This window comes from Leptopilina boulardi, unplaced genomic scaffold (genome assembly GCF_019393585.1).
Source record: "Leptopilina boulardi isolate dan_hultmark-lab unplaced genomic scaffold, ZJU_Lbou_2.1 LbouV2_165, whole genome shotgun sequence".
Lineage (NCBI taxonomy): Eukaryota > Metazoa > Arthropoda > Insecta > Hymenoptera > Figitidae > Leptopilina > Leptopilina boulardi.
The window spans coordinates 5,382,989-5,404,768 of NW_026137713.1; the positions used below are offsets into that span (position 1 = coordinate 5,382,989).

A 21,780-nucleotide genomic window follows, 5' to 3' on the forward strand; every position below is an offset into this window, starting at 1 on the left:
GGACAGTTTAGATTTTATAATGTAAATATAGTAAAAGTTATTTTATGTATTCTTTTCCGTGTAGTATTTTTTAAGCAATACTATAAAAACAATTTTTACTTTAATTAAATTGTTTATTTTTTTAAACTCTATTTTGTTGGTAAATAATTTATATGTTGAACGTAAAATTATTTACAATAAATTTCTCAAGTAACATAATAATCACAGAAAGAGCTGAGCCACTAGATATTAAAAATATTAATGGAAAAAAATCTGCCAAAATCACTGGTGTTGGTGTTGAACTGAAACTTTCTGGACAAGTTGGTTTTTTATATTGCCAAATGCTTTTTAATTTTTCTGCATTACCATGTTCAACCACATGTCTCAAACTATAATATTGAGAAAGAAATATGTTAATTTATTTATTAATCAATAATAAAAGTGAAGATATTCACCCATAAGTAATCATTTTTTTGAATGGTGAATATTTTGCAGTAGCAGTTGCAAGATGTCTTGCTGGAAATAATGGAATTTCCATTAATTCACAAATTTCTTCTTCTGTGAATGTGTCCTTTAAATATAGAAAATTTTACTGATCATTTAAAATTTATAAAAAAAAAAAATGCAGCAAAATAAAATTATCAGGAAATATTACGTCTATTATTTTATATGCAGTTGCTGATTCTATTTGAAAAGCAAATCCGCCTCTTTTAACTCTTTGAAGACCATCGTGAGCTTTCAAATAATTGGCCTTTTTTCCTTTCTTATTGGGTCCAATTTTTTTATTATACAAATTAATCACATGTGGATCAGTAGTTGTCTGTAATTTTATTTTGTTAAGAGATCAATCGGAAAATAATTAAACAGTCATACCTCGAAAAAATTACGATTATAACCCATATCTTCGACTCCAATTTCCAAATCACTATTCGCAAGATCGTCTAGTGTATTTATAAATCGAGTAGGAGCAGAAAGTAGAGAACCCACTATGGACGCAGAATAAAATTGGGACATTAAAAATCCCCAAACAAATAGAGTAATAAAGACAATGCGACCTGAATAAAAACGTGGTATATCGAAGCAATCTGCAATAAATGTTAATTTCTATTTTGTAATTTTTTTTTAAATTGTAAAATTTTGATAAATTTCTAAATATGAAGTTCACCCTGTAGGCAAGTTGATGCCATTACATCGAGCGCACTATCTTGGGCAATTAATGGTTTTTTCATTTTATAATCTTCATTATATTTCTGCTCCATTTTTGCAGTGATAATAATGAGAAACCAAATTATAATCATTGTTAAAATCATAATCCACCATACCTTTTCCTCAAATGGTTTTAGGAATGTATTTCTAATTCTACTTGTTTTTGGATGACGAAAAATTAAACCACTTCTAAAAATACAATTATTTCTTCATTTAATTTCAAAAATAATGATGATTTATGTAAAATTATATATATATTTTACATTATTATATAAAATAATTATAATTTATTTATATATGTATACTTTAATTAATTATTAATATTACTTTGCAACATAGGATTGAACAGTAAATTCACAAATATCCAATCGATCTTTTATGAACATAAATGGAGTGGCTCCAATGTCTACAATTCCCTTTGCCATGTCACCCATTATCCCAGTATATGTACCATTCACAAGATAACCCCAATTTGTGCCCTGAGTTAGATGTATTCTATTAAAATGAAAAATATAACATTCTTTTCTTTCAAATTACAAATTTCGATGAATTACCCATGAAAATCATAAGTTAAATTTTGCAGGAAAATGAAAATATAAAAAATTACCGACATAGGAATCTACCTTACCGACTAATGGTAAAATAGGTTTTTGAAAAAATGAAAGTATAAAAAATTACCTACATGGGAATCTATCTTGCCATCAGTCCACAGGGAAAACAAAGTGTTATTTTAACACCAGAATTAGTGTTAAAATAACATGCAACAAATTTTACCCTAAATCTGGGTTAAATCTTATGGGTTTTAGCATTGGAGAAAATTACCCGCAACAAAAATAACACTAGCTTTTTTCTGTGTCGGTAAGGTAGATTTCTGCGTCTGTATTTTCATTTTTCCAAAAAAACTGTTTCCCCCATTAGTCGGTAAGGTAGATTTCTATGTCGGTAATTTTTTACATCTTCATTTTCCTGTTTTGCCACCGGTCGATAAGGCAAATTCCTATGTCAAATGAGAATTTTGCTAAATTAAGATTCGGTTAAATTAGAATTCTTTTAAATAAAAAGTTGGATAAAGAGAAATTCTGTACAACAGAAGTAGCTAATAAGTATGTTATGTTGAAATTCGTTTAAAAAGAAATTCGGTCGAATGTCAATTCGAAAAAAGAAAAGTCGTATAAAATATAGTTATATATATCTAAATAAAATTCTTTAATATGAAAATTATATAACTATATATGGGAAATTCATGCGCCCTGATTTAAATTTAGAGGGTACTTACGTAAAATTAAACATGTCTTTTAGTTGACGAATTAAATTAAAATGATAACGATGCATTGAATCCAAATGTGTATTCACTGGTATGGATAAATAAGTCATTAAATCTGGCTTAGGTTCATGATTAACCTGTTAAAAATGCAAATACTTGAATTAGAAATATTCTACTTCTATTCCTCTAATTTAGTACTATAGCCTAAAATAAAAGCAAATAGTGTTACGTATTCAATTTACAAATATTGAAAAATTTAATTGAAGACCATTTAAATTTCTACGACGTTCATATTTGTATTGATCAAATTCCATTTTTAGTCCATCGTTTGGTTCCCATGAACCCATATAAGTGACATTTAATTTTCCACCATGACGAAAACTAGGATTGTAGACATCATAGAGATGGAAATTTTCCATTTTTTGTAAAGCTAATGTCATTTCTGTATTTACAGCCAAATTTAATTTTTCAAGAAGAACTATAGGTGCTTCTTCTTTTGTAATCAAGAGCCAGTAATACGATTCATTGTACAAAAGTTTATTACTAGTGAACTGTTTTAAATATATACATTTGTATTATAATTTATATTTTATAATATAACATTTCTTCTATTTAGAAATAAATTTTTAATAAAATAATATTTCTTTAAATAATACACAAAAAAAAATTCTGTTTAGCACAAAACTGAAAAAAATTTATTTAATGCAAATAATCGGTTACTTGACTATTATCAAATAAATATTTTTGTGCACAAAGCACTGGGTGCTACGCAGAAAAAAAATGAACTAAGAATTTTTTCTGTGAACTCGAGCGGAAAGTAGCATTTTCCGACGAATTTAATTGCATCAACTTACAAACTCGTCGAAAAACGGCTTCTTTCCGCTCTCGTTGCATAATGTACTATTTTTGTACTCAAATTATTTTTATTTTAATTAATTTTAATATAATGTAATGTTAATATAATGTTAACATCAATTTTAAATTAGTAAAATTACACCTTAGTTAAAATATCTTCTTTCCCTGGACAATCAAGATCCAAAAAAACACCCAATTTATAATAATTGACTCTCATTACTAATTTCATGTTTTGTTTTTCATTATCATCAATGTATGAAGCTTTAATTTTTGATTCAGATAGTAATCGGACAAATGGATTTATTTCTACATTCATATCAAATTTTTTTAGCTGTATTATTAATAAATATAAAAAAAATAAATGAAATAAAACATAAACAGAAGAAAATAAAAAATAAGAGAATAATTATATAATAATAATAACTTATTAAATTACATAAATTTACCACTTGGGCTCCAACAAGCAAATGTCACAACTTGATTAACATTTTTATTTAAAAAATAATCTCTGGCAAAATGAGAATTAAGTTCATTACTTGTGACTAGTGAAAATATTATGATAGAAATAAATATTTTTATTTTATTCATTGTACTAAATTATATGAAAGTAACTAATAATTTATGTTATTTAACGTATAGATTTTTTTCATTTATTTGTAAAAGACTTGCTTAAAAATTATTTCGCGAACATTATATACAAAATTTTGAGAAATAATATATTTCGAAACGGGAACAATGACATATACGGTTATTCGAATCTGGATCGAAAAGTAAATTAAATATTAATGCGATTACTATTCGTGTGGTAACATCTAACTGATAATTTAGGAAACTAGCGGGTTTCCTAAACATATTAATACTAGATATTTTAGGGAACTAGAAATTACTAGTCAGACTCAGTAAATAATAAATAATTATTCCATGGAACGTAAAATTTCATGTTCGATTATTTTGAAAATTACAATATTCAATATTATAAAAATGGGAAACAGATATAAAACAAAAATATAAAATCTTTCTTGAAATAATGTAACAATTTATATACAAAAAAATTTTTTTTTCTAAATTTACTTTTTCTATGTTTAAAAACAAAAAAAAATCATTGATTAGAATTTTCATTTTAAAGAATTTTATTAGAAATAATTATTTTGTACACGAATTTTCATTTTTCAAATTAGCATTTAGGAGAAGAAGGACCTTTGCGGTCATAAAATTCTCTATTATTGAGTCTCATGGCAAGAAAAATGGTAGTATTAATCGCGAATAAGCGTCTTGTCCTGTACGATACTTGGAATAATAATAAGAAGGAGTGACGACCGATATACATATTTAATATAGTGAGTTATTAATAAATATTTGTTATAAAAAATTATTCCTGATTATTATTAATATTTTTATTATTAAATTGAACCGCCGCGCCGGTCACCAAAAGGGTTAACGCGTGACTTTCGTTGGCCCCGCGTTCAGCGAGTTTTCGGCTATTCCAGGGGCCAATGAAAACCTCGCCTAAGCCCTTTTGGTCGCCGGCGGTTCAATTATTACAATCACTATTTATTCAGACTATTTATTTATATATTTAATAAAATTTTGAAAAAAACTTTTTATTCCTTTATTTTATTGGTACTTTGTTTATTTTTGAATTCCTAGCATTGTGGTTATATTCTGCGTAAATAAATATGGGTGACTAGGGATAAAACCCACGTTTACAATGCAGAAATAAATAATAATAATTATTTATTTAATTTAATTATACTATTATAATAATACTTTTATTTGACTTCAGTCTATTGGCCTAGAAGTGGACTTGGTTTACAAAATTCAAACCTTAAACACATTTATATCTATATTTTGCCACATCTTTTCAATTATACTAGTATAATTATTATTAATATAAAATTAACAACATAGAAATCTATCTTACCGACTGATAATACAACAGAAAAATGAAAATATAAAAATTACCGACATAGGAATATACCTTACCGACTGATCCCAAGAAGCACGTAATATAACCTCAATATCAAGGTGATATTACATGTAAGATTCGTAATATAACGTTGTAATATTACAGTAATCTTACAGTGATCTTAAAATGTCCGCCTCAAGGTAATATTACCGGTAATGTTACTGTAATATTACGCGCTAATATTAAGGTAATATTACAGTAATATTGCAGTCATATTATACCGTAATATTACCTTGAGGTGGACATTTTAAGATCACTGTAAGATTACTGTAATATTACAGCGTTATATTACGAATCTCACGTGTAATATTACCTTGATATTGAGGATATATTACGTGCTTCTTGGGATAATACAACAGAAAAATAAAAATATAAAAATTACCGACATAGGAATATACCTTACCGAATGATGGCAAAACAGAAAAATTAAAATATAAAAAATTATCAACACAGAAATCTACCTTACCGACTGATGGTAAAACAGGAAAGTGGAGAGATAAACCGAAATTTAAAAAAATAAAAAGTTGGTTATAGAGAAATTCTGTTAAATAAGAATTCTGCCAAAGAGAATATTGTTTTTTTCAGTGTATCAGGAGTAAAACACTATTTAAGTCAGACAATACCTTTTCCAAAGTCTTTTAATTTTTATTATTAGTAATTAAAGGAAATTTGAGTGAGAAAACAAAGTTCTAAATTCTTATTTATTTTTTTTTAGTAATAAAAGACATTTTTATTCAACCAAATATTTAAAATAAATAATTATTATAATTGTAATAAAAGTTCTTACCATATTTTTTAAAACTTCCAAAACTAACATTAAAATTTTTTATATTTTTAATTTTTAAAAACACTGTGTAATAAATCGATAAATATAAACTAAAATAAAAAAAATGATACATACATAACAAAAAGTATAATAATAAAGCTTAAAATGATACATAAAATATTTTAAATATAATAAACAGAAAATATTCTAAAGTAAAGATTAAAAAATAAAATTAAAGTCTAATTAAAAAGCGAAAAATTTAATAAATGTAAATTTTAAATAAATTAAAAGTAATAAATCATAAGAAATTTTTCCTCTTAAATGTATTTTTCAATATAAAAGTTCATAATAAAAATAAATTCTTAAAAGAAAATGTGACAGAATACGTGGATTCAAAGAATTAGGGATATAAGAAAACTACATGAATTCATTCTTTCTGATATAATAACCCGGTAATTTTTTTTCTTAAATACAGATCTAAATTTTTTTTTTCATTGACATTTTTTTTTATAAAAAAGATTACTGGGTATGTGAATAGAAAACCTATCGATTTGTAAATCAATAGCTTCACAAAATAAACGTCTTATACAATTATTACTTTGTAAGGTCTTTAAAGCTACAATTCACCTCATTTTTTCAGCAAAAAAAAAACAAATTCTTAAGTGTTTTACCTAAATTTTTAAATCTCTAATTGTATAAAACGCTTATTTTGACATTTATTTTCAAATTCATAATCTTTCTATTCTGTAATTTTTTTCATATGAAAAATGTCGATAAAAAATCTAGATCTATAATTAAGGTAAAAAAAATGAAATTAAGGGTTGTAGTAAATTATATCCAGAAAATAAAATTTCATATATACTTTTCTTATGTCCCCTATTCTTTTAGATACTAGTCTTCATTTTTTTACCTTTACATTGTCTCAAAAGAGTTCATTCTATTTGTGGCATAAAAAAATACGTGAAAAAATTTAATTGAAAAAAAATAAGTTATTTATATTAGATATATATACATGTAAAATGACAAAGATCAATTTAATTACTTTTGAATATAAAAAATGTTTCTTCTTTATAATTTTATTTGCATTGGCAACTACAACGGAAACTGAAATGAGAGCAAAATTTGCAAAAGATTATTTTCAAAAAAAGAGTGTACGGCAAATTGTTAGTTTTGGATGTTTCGACAAAGATGGTAAGAATATAATTTATTTATAAAAAAAAAGTGTTAATTTTATTTGAAATTATTTTTTTTATCACTTTTTAATTAGAAAAAGTGTCGTATATTCGAAATCTTCAATCAGAAGTTTCTTATATTCCAATTGCCAATAAGCTAAATTTGAAAAAAATTTTAAGAGTTGATTACTACAAACTTGGAGTATTTTTGGACATGGATTGTTCTAATCATGATGTTATTTTACATGAGGTAATTTATTTTTTAAAATGTTCGGCAAAATTACTTATTTTTGATAAAATTATGTCTGACTAAAACAGTGGTTTACTACTGATACAATGAAAAACTTTTTATTTAATTGAATTCTAAAAAATTTAAGAAAAGAGTGGAAATTATGTCTGAAATAATACAAATGTATTTTAAAACAGTTTACTCGTAATAAACTTTTGTACAATGAATCGTATTACTGGCTTTTGATTACAAAAGAAGAAGCACCTATAGTTCTTCTTGAAAAATTAAATTTGGCTGTAAATACAGAAATGACACTAGCTTTACAAAAAATGGAAAATTTCCATCTCTATGATGTCTACAATCCTAGTTTTCGTCATGGTGGAAAATTAAATGTCACTTTTATGGGTTCATGGGAACCAAACGATGGACTGAAAATGGAATTTGATCAATACAAATATGAACGTCGTAGAAATTTAAATGGTCTTCAATTAAATTTTTCAATATTTGTAAATTGAATACGTAACACTATTTGCTTTCATTTTAGGCTATAGTACTAATTTAGAGGAATAGATAAGTAGAATATTTCTAATTCAAGAATTTCCTTTTTTAACAGCTTAGTCAGGAACCAAAACCAGATTTAATGACCTATCTATCAGTTCCAGTAAATACACATTTAGATTCAATGCATCGTTATCATTTTAATTTAATTCGTCAACTAAAAGACATGTATAATTTCACGTATGTAGAAAAATACATAATTTAATAGAAGCTTTAGTTTAGAAATGGATTTTTTTCAAAATTTTTAAATTTCGAAATTTTTTTTTGTGATTTCTTCAATAATTTTTTATTCTTATTAAAAAAAAAAAGATAAATCTGTATTTTTATAGAATACATTTAACTCAGGGCACGAATTGGGGTTATCTTGTGAATGGTACATATACTGGAATAATGGGAGACATGGCAAAGGGAATAGTAGACATTGGAGCCACTCCATTTATGTTTCTGAAAGATCGATTAGATATTTGTGAATTTACTGTTCAAACCTATATAGCTAAGTAATCATTTTCTCTTAACTGAATTTTAATTTCACAAAATTTTTAATATTTTATAAAATAATAATTTTACAATAGTTTTGTTTTCATTAGTAATTTAAAAAAAATAATTTATGTATTAATTCTTGACTATTGAAATACCATTTGAGGTTTTTTTTCACATTAATTTTAATTTAATAAAGAAATATAAGAAAAATTACATTTTAGAGGCGGATTAATGTTTCGTCATCCAAAGAAAAATGCTATAAAGAACTCTTTTTTAAAACCATTTGAAGAAAAAGTATGGTGGTTAATGATTTTGACAATGATTTTATTTTGGATTTTAATTATTGTCACTGCAAAAGTGGAACAGAAATATAGTGAAGATTTTAAAATGAAGAAACCATTAATTACTTTAGATAGTGCACTTGATGTTATGGGATCGACTTGTTTACAGGGTGAATTTTCAATTTTAAGAAAGAAAAGAAATTAGTGAAAGATGAGCAATAAAAAGGATTTTTTGGCTGTTAAACTAGTAACCATTATCATACAAAGATACCAACGATTGTCATCAAACGCAACTGCGCTTGCGCTGTTACATGCTCTCTTATTGGTAAAAAAGGCGCATTTAAAAAAAACGCTTTTTTCTACCATTAAGAGAGTTGCTTTTACGCAAGCGCAGTTATGTTTTGGTGATGGTCGTTGGCATCTTATATCTTGGGAATTGTTGCTATATGGTAACCGTTACCATAGCTATTGGATGATTAAAAAAAAATGATTACACTAAAACGTCAATCGAGAACAGACGAATGTGCAGTGCTGTTCTCGATTGACGCGATTTTTATCGCTCGAAAATAAAAACACTCAGGGCCGTATGAAGGGCCTTACGCAACAATGTGAATTCTATCTAGGGGATTTTCACTAGTGGGGCACTGAATCCACCTTAAATTTAAAAATCACAAGTACGACTTTGGCGTCAGTCATAACCTAAATTCTACCCGCTTCCCCACTTCCCTTCAAGTGTTCCCTTGCTCTGTTCTCGACTGACGTGTTCTCGATTGACGTTCTAGTGTATCATTAAAAATTGAATTACAGATTGCTTCGAGATACCACGTTTTTATTCAGGTCGCATTGTTTACATTACTTTATTTGTTTGGGGTTTTTTAATGTCTCAATATTATTCCGCGTCCATAGTGGGTTCTTTGCTAGCCGAACCTACAAAATTCATTAATACAATAGAGGATCTTGCCAACAGTGATTTAGAAGTTGGAGTCGAAGACGTTGGTTATATTCGTAATTTTTTTGCAGTATGTTTCTTTTTTCTTAATTATATAGCGCCATTCGAAATGATAAAAATTTTTTTAAAAAAATTACAGACGACCAATGATCCACATGTTATCAAATTATATAACAAAAAAATAGCACCAAACGAAAAACGAAAGACAGCCAATTATTTGAAAGCTCACGAGGGTCTTCGAAGAGTTAAACATGGCGGATTTGCTTTTCAAATAGAATCAGGAACTGCATATAAAATAATAGACGTAGATTTTTTTTAATTTTAAGTTTGTTTCAACTCGATTTTTTTAAAGCGCTATAAAAAAAAATTTCTATATTTACAGGACACATTCACGGAAGAAGAAATATGTGAATTGGTGGTAATTCTGATGGTACCAACGGAACATCTTGCAACTGCAACTGCAAAAAATTCGCCTTTCAAAAAAATGGTTACTTATGGGCAAGTATTTTTTTAAAGTGACAAAAATTAAAAAATAATTAAAGAAAGGAAAGAGAAAAATCAGTGAAAATAATTGACAATTCTTTTGTAATTTTCGTAGACTGAGGCAAATAGTTGAACATGGAAATTCAGAAAAATTGAAACGCATCTGGCAATATAAAAAACCAACATGTCCAGAAAGTTTTAGTTCTAATCCAACACCAGTGGTTTTAGCAGACTTTTTTCCATTGATATTTTTAATATCTACTGGCTCAGCTCTTTCCGTGTTTCTCATGTTACTTGAAAATTTGATTAGAAAAAAATTGTTTTAATATATAATAGACACGATTTATTGAAAAATAGGAGAAAAATGTTTAACTCTTAAAATCAAATAAATAATGTAAAAATTATAATGTTACTTATTTCAATTTTTATATCATAGCAAATATGCGTTAGCTGTGAAAGCTAATTATTACTTGTATCAGCAATTAAAAATTTCTATCCACATAATTTTTTTGGTAGAATTTCGGCAGAATATCCATTAAACCGATTTTTAATATTACAGAATTTTTATATAACTAAACCAATTTTCATTCAACATAACAATTTAAATGACAATTTAAAATAAATGTTTTATTAATAATATTTTATATTAAATTATTTATTTAGATTAAAATTTATATTAAATTTTAAATTATTATTTAACCCGAAAACTGTCTACGATAAATTATTATAAAAATCTATGAATTATGATTAAAAACTGTAATTTTTATCATAGGAGAATTAAAAATTGGTCGGATTCTATTTATATAATGATTGCGCATGCGCTTATTTCAAATATTCATTGTTTTGATACTTTTTCAATAAAATTTTGAAGATTTTTTTAATTTTAAGTAATAGGAGAACATGAAGTGGTTGGGGTATTCTCAAAATTCAATTCCCGACTATTTTTAAATAGGAATTAATTAATTAGAAGAACATGAAGAGGTCGGAATATTCTCATAATTCAATTCCCGCCAATTTTTAAATTACAAATATAATAGAAATTCCAAAGTATCTGTTAAAATAAAGAAATTTTTAATTTTAAGAATTAGGAGAGCATGAAAAGGTCAGGTTATTCGCAAATTTATAAAGATTAATTGCAATGGTAATTATAATTAATAATACACTGAAAAAAATTATTATTTGATTCCAATAATCGGTTACTTGACTATTATCAAAAATTTATAAAAAAAAAGAATATAGAATTTTTTGTTTCCTTTGTATAGTATTACATATTTTGTACAATCTAATTCCTTATACTACTAAAATACAAGTAAAATGCAAATATAATACAAATAAAGTACAAAGAAAATACAAATTAATTACAATTAAATAAAATATAAATAAAATACAAATAAATTACAAATAAATTACAAATAATATAAAAATAATATAAAAATAATATACAAATAATATACAAATAAATTACAAATAATATACAAATAATATACAAATAATATACAAATAATATGCAAATAATATACAAATAATATACAAATAAAATACAAATAAAATTAAATTACAATTAAATTACAATTAAATTACAATTAAATTACAAGTAATAAATGTATGAGATAAATAGAATGTAAAAATTTGTAAAGTGCATATATGCACCTGCATATGTGGATCTTAATCTCCACTTCTTTTCAAACATTTCTTTTATTTATTTATTTATTTAACATACAATGAAAATAAATATTTATTTATATCAAATAATTATTATTTGAGTCAATTAAATGGTATTTGTTTCAAATGCAGAAATTATTGTTTCAATTACAATTATTTAATTCAAATAAAAGTTATTTGGTCCAAGAAAATATTGATTTGATAATAGTCAAGTAAACCGATTATTTTAATCAAATAAATTTTTTTTCGGTGTAGGTATAAATAATGATTACTTTAATAATTGGTATAGCAGTTGTAAACTATTATTTTCATTTCCTCGATATAGTAAATGTTAGTTATGATAGAGTAAACTATTTTTCTGCAGTTTTTTTCAACCCTAACTTTTGCATACTCTCATTTCCGGTTAAGAAGAAAAAAAATTCTTTGTGTATTATAGTTTGTGTTCACTTATGTCGGACTTTTCTCGTAAGATTTTTTTTTTATTTCTATTTTTTTTCTATTTGCAGTAAATAACAAATTTTAACATTTTGTAATTAATATTTCACAAATTAAAAACTAACGTGCTCCATAATAACATTTAAAATACAAAAGGTCCCTTAAAAGAATATTCATTAAATAGAATTTCAATTCAACACACAGGTCTCCAATGTACAGTTACAAAAAATATCAAGAGCGATTCTTGTGAATATTTTTCTATTTTTTTTTTTTAATTACAAATAAATTGAAAGTCTAAACAGTAATTATAACGCTTTTAAAAGATAATTTAATTATCTTTAAAATAGTTGCAACAAATTAATATAATATTTTTCTAACGCCTAACTATATTTTCTATTAGTGTTTTTAAAATATTATTTTTATTTTCAATTTACATCAGATTTGTAGATTCAACTTAAAGCTAAAAAACTGACACTAACTTCAAATGTTCATAGTTTCAATTAACAAATATAAACAATAGCTTCAAAAGTCGGTAGTTTCAATTAATGGTAGCTTCAAATTTACTTAATATAGTTTCAGTCAATGATATGAGGTTTCAGTCAATGATGTAAAGTTTCAGTCAATTATGTATAGCTTCAGTTGTTGGTATTTGCAGACAAAAGGATGATAAACGTAAACGTATTAAACATCATTTGCTGAAGTCTTAATAAGCAATGAGAACTTCTATAACTACAGGAAAGACCTACCAATTTGCTGTTCGACGCAGACATTGGCAGCACCAAGCTGGTTTTCCAGTCGTGTGATAGCTTCAGATTATTGATGGTTTCGAGTCATGATATATGGAATTCTACATGGAAAAAATAAGTTCGTCAAACATTAACAGAATAGTCTGTCACTTTGAGACGGAACATAAAATCGTCTCTCAAAAAATGGTTAGACATCACAATTATTAGTAATTTTAAACACTGATTGGCACATAACTTTCTGATAAATAATAAAAAAAAATTTATTTTTTTCACAATTATTACTAATTTCAAACACTGATTGGCACTTAACTTTCTGATAAATAATAAAAAAAAATTTATTTTTTTTCACAATTATTAGTAATTTTAAACATTGATTGGCACAGAATGATAATACACTTTCTCTTTATAAATAATAATAATAATAATAATAATACACTTCGATATTTTTTACACTTTAAACTAACACACATTTACATATACAAACGCACGCTTATAACACTGATAGTCACTGTTCTTATATACTACATGACGAGATTTTTCATCACTTTCGAGAAAAAAATTTTGCCTTGAACATCACTTTTTAATTATTCAGAAAATTATAAAGTCAATTAACGTTTCACAGATTCGTAAACGTTTAATAAAGTTGCGCACACTCGTATATCGATAAACTCTTTACTTTTAAAGAATTCAGTTAAAAATATTTCAAAGTTATAATTCAACTTCTATGGAAAAAGTGTCCCGTATCAAAGAGACAGAAAAGTCTCTTAATGATTGACGAACTTACTTTTTTCGTGTATAATTCTCATCAAGTACTGGTAATCAATCAATCAACCTGAGAACTTCAACCTGGTAATTGCAGTCAATAATTACTCCAAGCTGTTCTTTTTAGTCAATTGATAGCGTACAGTTCTCTATAGAAATCTATGAAGTCTCAATTGCTTATAGTCACAGTCTGTATTAAGTATGATGAATACCTTCAACTGATTGCTAAAAAATAACTTAAAAATTTAATAGTAGTTTCTATCAATGATAGATTTTACTGTTGATGTCTTTGGCAATAAGAACTTTAATTACTAGTAATTGAAGGATCTCAAAATGCTGTTCGACACAGACATTGGCAGCACAAAACTGGTTTTCCAGTCATGTTATAGCTTCAGATTGTAAAATGATTTCGAGTTGCGATTTCTTAAGCATAAAGCACATCTAGCACTGATTATCAATTAATCTGATTAAACCAAGCTGTTCTTTCAGTCAATTGATAGCTTCAGTTACTAGAAATCTCTCAAGTTCTAATTGTCCCTATTAGTTACAGTCTGTTTTAAGTCATAGTAATACTGTTTATTAAAAAATAACTTTAAATTTAGTTTCTGTCAGTGATATTTTCAGTCAATGATTGATTTAATAGCTACAGTAGTTTAAATTAATTTTCAGAAATATTATCTTACAGCTTTAATTCCATTTCTTTTTTAATAAAAGTTACAATTATTTAATTGATAATAAATTATATTTGTTTGAATCTTTTTGAAGCTATGTTTACAACTATTTGTATTTATTACCTATTATGTATTATTACCTCTTATTATTAATTATTGTTATTAATTATTATTATTAATAATTATTTTAGTTAAGATTAGGGCTTTCTGTTTATGTGAATAGTTTTTTAAGGACATAACCCTCATGTAAAGGAGGCAATGCGCCTTTAATTACATTATGTAAAATAAATAAAATTATTAATAATTATTATAATTATAATATTATTAATAACCAAATTACTTCTTCTAAAATTTTAAAGAAGTTTAGGAGTTTCAAAAACTTTCGGGACAGAATTTATTAAACTAAAATTGAAGCTACAAATATATGGATAAAATACCGTCATGTTTCAAACACTTTCGGGATAGACTTTTTTTTAAATTAAAATTGAAGCTACAAATATACAGATAAAACAGTACCGTCATTTGTTATCAGTTTCAGTCAATGATATATATAGCTACAGTTGTTGGTATTTTCAGACAAAAGGATGATAAACGTAAACGTATTAAACATCATTTGCTGAAGTCTTAAGCAATGAGAACTTCTATTACTACAGTAAAAAGTACCAATATGCTGATCGACGCAGACATTGGCAGCACCAAGCTGGTTTTCCAGTCGTGTGATAGCTTCAGATTATTGATGGTTTCGAGTCATGATATATGGCATTCTAGCTCTCATTCAGGACTGGTAATCAATCAATCAGCCTGAGAGCTTCAACCTGGTAATTGCAGTCAATAATTACTCCAAGCTGCTCTTTCAGTCAATTGATAGCGTACAGTTGCTATAGAAATCTCAGAAGTCTCAATTGCTCATAGTCACAGTCTGTATTAAGTCATGATACCTTCAACTGTTTGCTAAAAAAGGCTTTAAAATCTAATTGCAGTTTCTGTCAATGATAGTTAGTAGTAGTTCTTAGTAGTTTTAGTCAATATCTTCATTAGTTATGATAGTTTCAATTAGAAAAGTAGTTTCAATTTATAATACAAATCTGATATTTGTAGCTTCACTTTAATAATTATTTTTTTTATACTTAAGGGATCGCGATTTTAAGTATTTCTAACAGATCCGGGATTAAAATTTTATTGAAACAACTCGAAACTATATTTATTAAATATGAAAATATTTAATAAAAAAAAATTGAGAATTTAGTTGACTGAAAAATTTTTCTTTTATAAATTTGCAATACATTCACGATGATTACGTCTAAAAAAAGGTCAATATAAACTAATTGTAACTGATTTAATTTAATTATTATATTTTATAATATAATTAAAAATATAATATATTATATTCCATGATTTTATTTTATTTTAAGGCGTAGGCTTTTGTATTTTAATGTAATCATAGAGCTATCGTGATGCAAGTATAAAAAGTGATAAAATTCAAAAATCGTTTCAGATACATTTGTAAATTATAATGATTTAAAAATATTTTTTTAATAATTATCTTTGAGATTTTTCAAATATAAAAATAAAAAATTACAATTTTTTTAATTATTATTATCAAAAAAAAAAGAATTATGGCAGTTTGCAATTTAAAGTAATATTAGTTCCAAATTAATAAATTTACGAGTGGTACAGGTTGATATAGAGTGACCATGTTGAAATTTCAAAAGATTTAAAAAGAATTTGTTTTTAATTCAATAAATGGAATTATAATTACGGATTTTGATTACTTGATTACTATAACACACAAAAAACTTTTTGTCTGTTTTAATGTACGTTCTACAACAAAAACTAAGACATTTTGACCGAGAGAACTGAAATTTGGTTTAAATGTTTATTTTCGCGTGCAATGTTTGTTTAATATTTTTTATGTAATAAATATTTAAACTTTTATATTTTAAATATAAAATTATATAATAATTAAATTTTTAAACAAAAAATTAAATTCAAAGACAAAAGTAGAATGAAAAGAACAAAGAAAACACAACAACAACAAAGACGACGATGACATTGATGACAATGACGATGACTATAACGTTGACGATAACGATGACGATGACAAATTTTTCCTCATGAAAATTGGATACAATGCGGAAACTCGCAACTTAATAAAGAAGTCGGTTGATTTTACAGTTTTTTCTCACTTAATTTTATCAATTTTTTTTAGTTATTAAAAAAAAATTCTAACAAATATTTTAATATTCTTTTTTTTTTTTAATTTGTTTTATATTTTTTCAAATTTATTTTTTAATATTTTTTCAAATTTATTTTGAAATATTTATTAAAATATTTTATAAAAATATTAAATTTATTTTTTAATATTCTTTAAATTTTGTTTTTTCTCAATTATCAATGATTTTTTTATATTGTTTTAGAAAAATTTTCATTTAGGAGAATTTACATTTAGATTAAAATTTTTGAAAATGTTTTTTGAAATAAATTTACTTTCATAGTAATTAAAAAAAAATAATATTTTTTTAAGTAGTAAAATCAACCGCATGCAATTATTATTAATTATATATAAAAAAATAAATACCTTTAACCTTTAGCTTTATGCAATTGATGACATCTGATGTTGGAAAACATACACTAACACACACACACGCGCGATTAAAAAAATCGAACACTCCCGGCACTATGAGTTTAAGTAATTAATAATACACTATTTTTCATAAAACTTTAAAATGATCACTATATGTTCAGATTATTTAGAATACTCCCGAAATGAAACAAAAAATTTTCATAAAATAACAATAAATTGGAAAAAAAAATTAAAGAATTTTTTCGTTCGCGAATATAAATATTTGAACACTTCTAAACACATTTCACACTGTTTAGAACAGTTCCGAAATGAAACAAAAAATTTACTACAATAACAAAAAATTGAAAAAAAAAAAATTAAAGAATTTTTTCGTTCGCGAATATAAATATTTGAAAATTTCTAAACACATTTCACACTGTTTAGAACAGCTTCGAAATGAAACAAAAAATTTACTACAATAAAAAAAATTTGAATAAAAAGTTAAAGTTAAAGAAAAATTGTTAATTATAAATATCGTAATTTGTATGCTATGCATTGGATATTTTCTCTTCAATTTCATTATTAGTTATTGCATAGCAAATGATATGATCTTCAAATCCAGCGTCCTATTGAACTATGTCCTTATTGTCCTTAACGTGTGACTTCAAAATATGAGGTTATGTTTCCTTCTTGACACTTCCTTATATCAGCAATCTTGTGGTTGTGTTTTCCTGATTTCTAGTAGTTTGTCCTTCCACTGTAAAAAATACAAAAAATATATTTTCATAATTCATATAAATATATTATTCATCAATTGCAAGTGCAAGTCAAATGCAAGTTCCATTGATTTGAAATTGGATGTACGAGAGACATAAAATTCAAATTCAAATCTACTGACTTTGATTGGCTCTTATTGGCCGCCTTTGCAGGCAGCTGGAAGTGCGTGCGCGCGCATCTTAGACATAGCAGTCCAAATTTATTTTATCAAATTAATAAATTTTAATTAATTAAGAAAAGATATTTGATGTTACCTTGCATGTACTGCTTAAAGGCAGCGTCCTATTGACCTATGTCCTTAAGATGTGACCTAAAAATATGAGGTTATGTTTCCTTCATGAGACTTCCTTATTACCAATTTTGAGGTTATATTATCAGGATAGTTAGTCGTTTGTCCCTTCACTGTAAAAAATACATAAAATATTTTTTCATAATTCATATGTATATATATTATACATAAATTGCAAGTGCAAGTCAAATGCAAGTTCCATTGATTTGAACTTGGATGCGCGCGCATTTTAAAGGGCTCGCACACCACGAAGAAAAAGTATAAGAGTGAGAGAGACAGAAAATTCAAATCTACTGACTCTGATTGGCTCTTACTGGTTGCCTATGCAGGCAGCTGGAAGTGCGTGCGCGCGCATCTTAGACATAGCAGTCAAAATTTATTTTATGAAATTAATAAATTTTAATTAATTAATTAAAGATATTTGATGTTACCTTGCGTGAACTGCTTAAATGCAGCGTCCTATTGACCTATGTTCTTAAGATGTGTCCTCAAAATATGAGGTTATGTTTCTTTCATGAGACTTCCTTATCACCAATCTTGAGGTTATATTATCAAGATTGTTAGTCGTTTGTCCCTTTACTGTAAAAAATGCAAAAAATATATTTTCATAATTCATATTTATATATTAATCATCAATTGCAAGTGCAAGTCAAATGCAAGTTTCATTGATTTGAACTTCGATGCGCGCGCATTTTAAAGGGCTCGCACACCATGTAGAAAATGTATACGAGTGAGAGAGACAGAGAATTTAAATCTACTGACTCTCTGATTGGCTCTTACTGACCGCCTGTGCAGGCAGAGTTGGAAGTATGCGCGCGCATCTCATTGAAATATCTATCTAGATTTATTTTTTTAAAATCTTTTATTTTGATATTAAGTTATTAATTTTTAATTAATCATTTAATAATTATTTAATAAGAATTTGTCCAAACTTGCAAATATTCGAATATACAATCAACAGAGAGATTTTGGCGCAATTTTCAAAATTGACCAATAATAAATTATCAAGATAATCGTGATTGGTAAATTTTAAAAATAGCGATGAAATACTCATCGAAGTTAAATAATATTTAAATTCGATTTCTAAATTTCTAAAAATTGTTTATATTAGTGTATTTAATTTTTTTCAAAATTAAAAACAATCTAAAGAATTTTTGAGAAAGTATGCAACACGTCATACAGGTCTGTACAAAGAACAAGTTTCTATAATAGTTACCTACTGATAGAAGCTGTTATCATAAATTTGGAAAAAAAATTTTTTAATAAATTTAAAATATAATTTCTTTATTTGTTGTTTATTAAAATCGTACTATCAGTGATATCTATCGTATTAAAACAATTATATTAAAAAATATCTCAGTTGATAAATTACGACTTACCTTTTGACATTTTTTTTATCGACAGTGAAACTTACGTTATTACGTCGATTGTTTATGTGTACTTGATAACTTGAACAGATATCAAATTTTTTTCTCTGTAATACAAATAAAGTTGTGACGCGTAATTAATCAAGTTAACAATTATTAATTGAGTAAGTATTTTTTCTTCTCTACTCATTACAATTTAAAGGTAATATCTAACAATTTCACAAGCTGTCAAACACAAGTGGTTGAAACCTAACCTAAAATGTCGATATAATGATTGTGTGTTTATAAATAATTGTTTATATATTTTAAATGTAAATTACTTATTGTTTTTTTTTGTAAAGTATTAAATATTAGAAGACAAATTTGAAAACTTGCAATATATAGTTGTGATGATAAACAAATATTTAATTTCAGATAAGGTGACATTTTGGAGCAAATACTCTCTGGGATATATTACATTAAAAAGAGTTCTATTTTAAAATATACGTTTTAAATAATTTTTAAAATGCCTAAACGAAAATTTGATGAGTCAAATGATGTTGAGCCTTTAACTGAAGTGGCTGGAGTATCATTTAAAAACTCACTGGATTCAGACGAAGACGACGATGAAGTCGAGGATGAGGCCTACAATGTGATGAATGACGATGATTTTGAAGGTAATAAATTCAATTTAATTTCTGTTTTAATGTATTTTAAAAAAATAGTTTGTCATTGACAATGATAATTTAAAAATAAATTTAATTGTAATTAAATACATTGAATTTAATTTAATTTGTATCATTTTTCTCATCAGGTCTCGAAGAAGGTCCAGGTGCTGAAGCAAATATTGGTTTCACAGCATTCAATATGAAAGAGGAACTTGAGGAAGGTCATTTTGATAAAGATGGTCATTATCTTTTGAAAAAAGAGAAACAAATACGAGATAACTGGTTGGATAATATTGATTGGGTTAAGGTATAAAATTAAATTTTATTTCAATTAATTATAAATGCAACTGGTGACATAAAATAATTTTTTTTTTTTATTTTAAATAATAGGTGAAGCCTGAACTTGCAAAGAATCGAAAAAGTAAGGAAAAAATGTCAAAAGGAATTGCAGACAGTGACAGTGATAGTGATGAAGATCCTGATCGAATGTTTGATCCAGTTCCATTGTACAAAAAAATTTTGGAATTCCTACAACCTGGTGAGACTGTTAAAAAAGCTCTCTGTCGATTGGGAAAAGGAAAGAAACAATTAACGACAGCTGAGAGATGGAAAAGGAAGAAGGATCCATCTTTGGCCAAGGAGGACGAGGAAAAATCCGCTCAAATCACTAAACTTACGGAATTTGCTAACGAATTGCTTACGCGAACTGGAAATATGGATATTTATGAGGAAAGCTACGAGCAAATTAAAAAGAAGGTAAAATTTAATTTTATTCAATGAAAATATTCATTAATTATACATAAACTATTGTTTTTTTCATGCGTGTTTTTTTTAAACAAATTTGATTAATAAATAATATTTAATTTTTTATAATAATCGAAACTTACAGGTTACGCCACCAAAATCGAAAGCGGAAGCTGAACTTGATATGTACGCAGATGATTTTGATGAAAAGGAAAAAGAAAAACTGGATACAAACACTCCTGCAGGTTAGAATTTTTAAATAAATTTATTTTCTAGATTTTTTTCAAAAAATAAAAATTGAATGAAATTCATTTATTTGTATAATTTTTCGTAATAATAATAATTTTTTAATTTATAATAAATTTTTATATTTAATTTTTTCTTGAAAATTTCCTATTTTTTTGTGGTGGTTTAATTTTTGTTTTTTAACAAATTTGTTAACAGAACAAGAAAATGAAGAGCAAAATGTAGATGATGTAGAGTCAGTTACCTGGGAATTAAAATGGTCACAAAACGATAATGCAGAAGTTAGCGGACCTCATAAGACGGAAAAAATGCTGTCATGGTCGAAAGAAGGTTACTTTAAAAAGGGCGCTTGGGTTCGTAAAACTGGACAGACTGGTGAATTTTACAGTGCTGCTCGAATTGATTTCGATTTATATCTTTAATTTACGAATTTAATGTTTAAAAAATATTTTAAACATACACGTGGCATTTATTTGAGAAAAAAAAATATGCCACTTTTTGTGTAAAATTAAATCTATATTTTATCTTCAACATCAATGATGAATGTATGTTAATAATGTACAGGGAAAGAATATACATAAATATACTTTCCAAGTAAATTAATTATTTTAATAAAAAGAATAGATTTATTTAATTAGTAGACATAAAATACGTGCCCAACAAGTAGAAATTAATCTTTTTTT

General features: G+C 25.8%; 3 protein-coding genes across 6 annotated transcripts in view; 2 read left to right on the top strand and 1 right to left on the bottom strand.

The window, feature by feature from the left end:
• LOC127277246 (CD2 antigen cytoplasmic tail-binding protein 2 homolog) overlaps positions 1-21,731 on the top strand; it is a 29,248-nt gene extending 7,517 nt beyond the window's left edge. Inside the window, exons 1-6 of one of the 3 annotated variants that reach the window (XM_051298204.1) lie at positions 19,476-19,624; positions 19,875-20,116; positions 20,254-20,414; positions 20,498-20,863; positions 20,997-21,096; positions 21,296-21,731. In XM_051298204.1, the coding sequence (XP_051154161.1) occupies positions 19,966-20,116; positions 20,254-20,414; positions 20,498-20,863; positions 20,997-21,096; positions 21,296-21,519 (1,002 nt within the window). In that variant the 5' untranslated portion in view covers positions 19,476-19,624; positions 19,875-19,965 and the 3' untranslated portion in view covers positions 21,520-21,731. Of the gene's footprint in view, positions 1-19,475; positions 19,625-19,651; positions 19,772-19,874; positions 20,117-20,253; positions 20,415-20,497; positions 20,864-20,996; positions 21,097-21,295 lie in introns of those variants that run through there. The other 2 variants (XM_051298206.1, XM_051298205.1) reach the window with 2 other exon arrangements.
• Positions 59-2,646, bottom strand: LOC127277241 (glutamate receptor-like). Its single transcript, XM_051298180.1, has 7 exons — positions 2,462-2,646; positions 1,513-1,680; positions 1,145-1,374; positions 853-1,064; positions 635-799; positions 435-550; positions 59-368 (listed from the first exon to the last, which is right to left on the bottom strand). The coding sequence occupies exons 1-7, from the start codon at positions 2,557-2,559 to the stop codon at positions 149-151; spliced, it is 1,209 nt and encodes a 402-aa protein (XP_051154137.1). The 5' UTR covers positions 2,560-2,646; the 3' UTR covers positions 59-148.
• LOC127277237 (ionotropic receptor 75a-like) lies at positions 5,674-10,595 on the top strand. Of its 2 annotated transcripts, XM_051298168.1 has the most exons (10): positions 6,998-7,227; positions 7,304-7,458; positions 7,635-7,943; positions 8,051-8,175; positions 8,325-8,492; positions 8,697-8,926; positions 9,564-9,775; positions 9,845-10,009; positions 10,088-10,203; positions 10,304-10,595. In XM_051298168.1, exons 1-10 carry the CDS (start codon positions 7,056-7,058, stop codon positions 10,512-10,514), a joined length of 1,863 nt encoding a protein of 620 aa, XP_051154125.1. In that variant the 5' UTR covers positions 6,998-7,055; the 3' UTR covers positions 10,515-10,595. The 2 variants fall into 2 exon arrangements, with proteins under 2 accessions (XP_051154126.1, XP_051154125.1); XM_051298169.1 differs by lacking the exons at positions 6,998-7,227; positions 7,304-7,458 and adding an exon at positions 5,674-5,793.
• Positions 21,732-21,780: the final 49 nt, after the last annotated feature.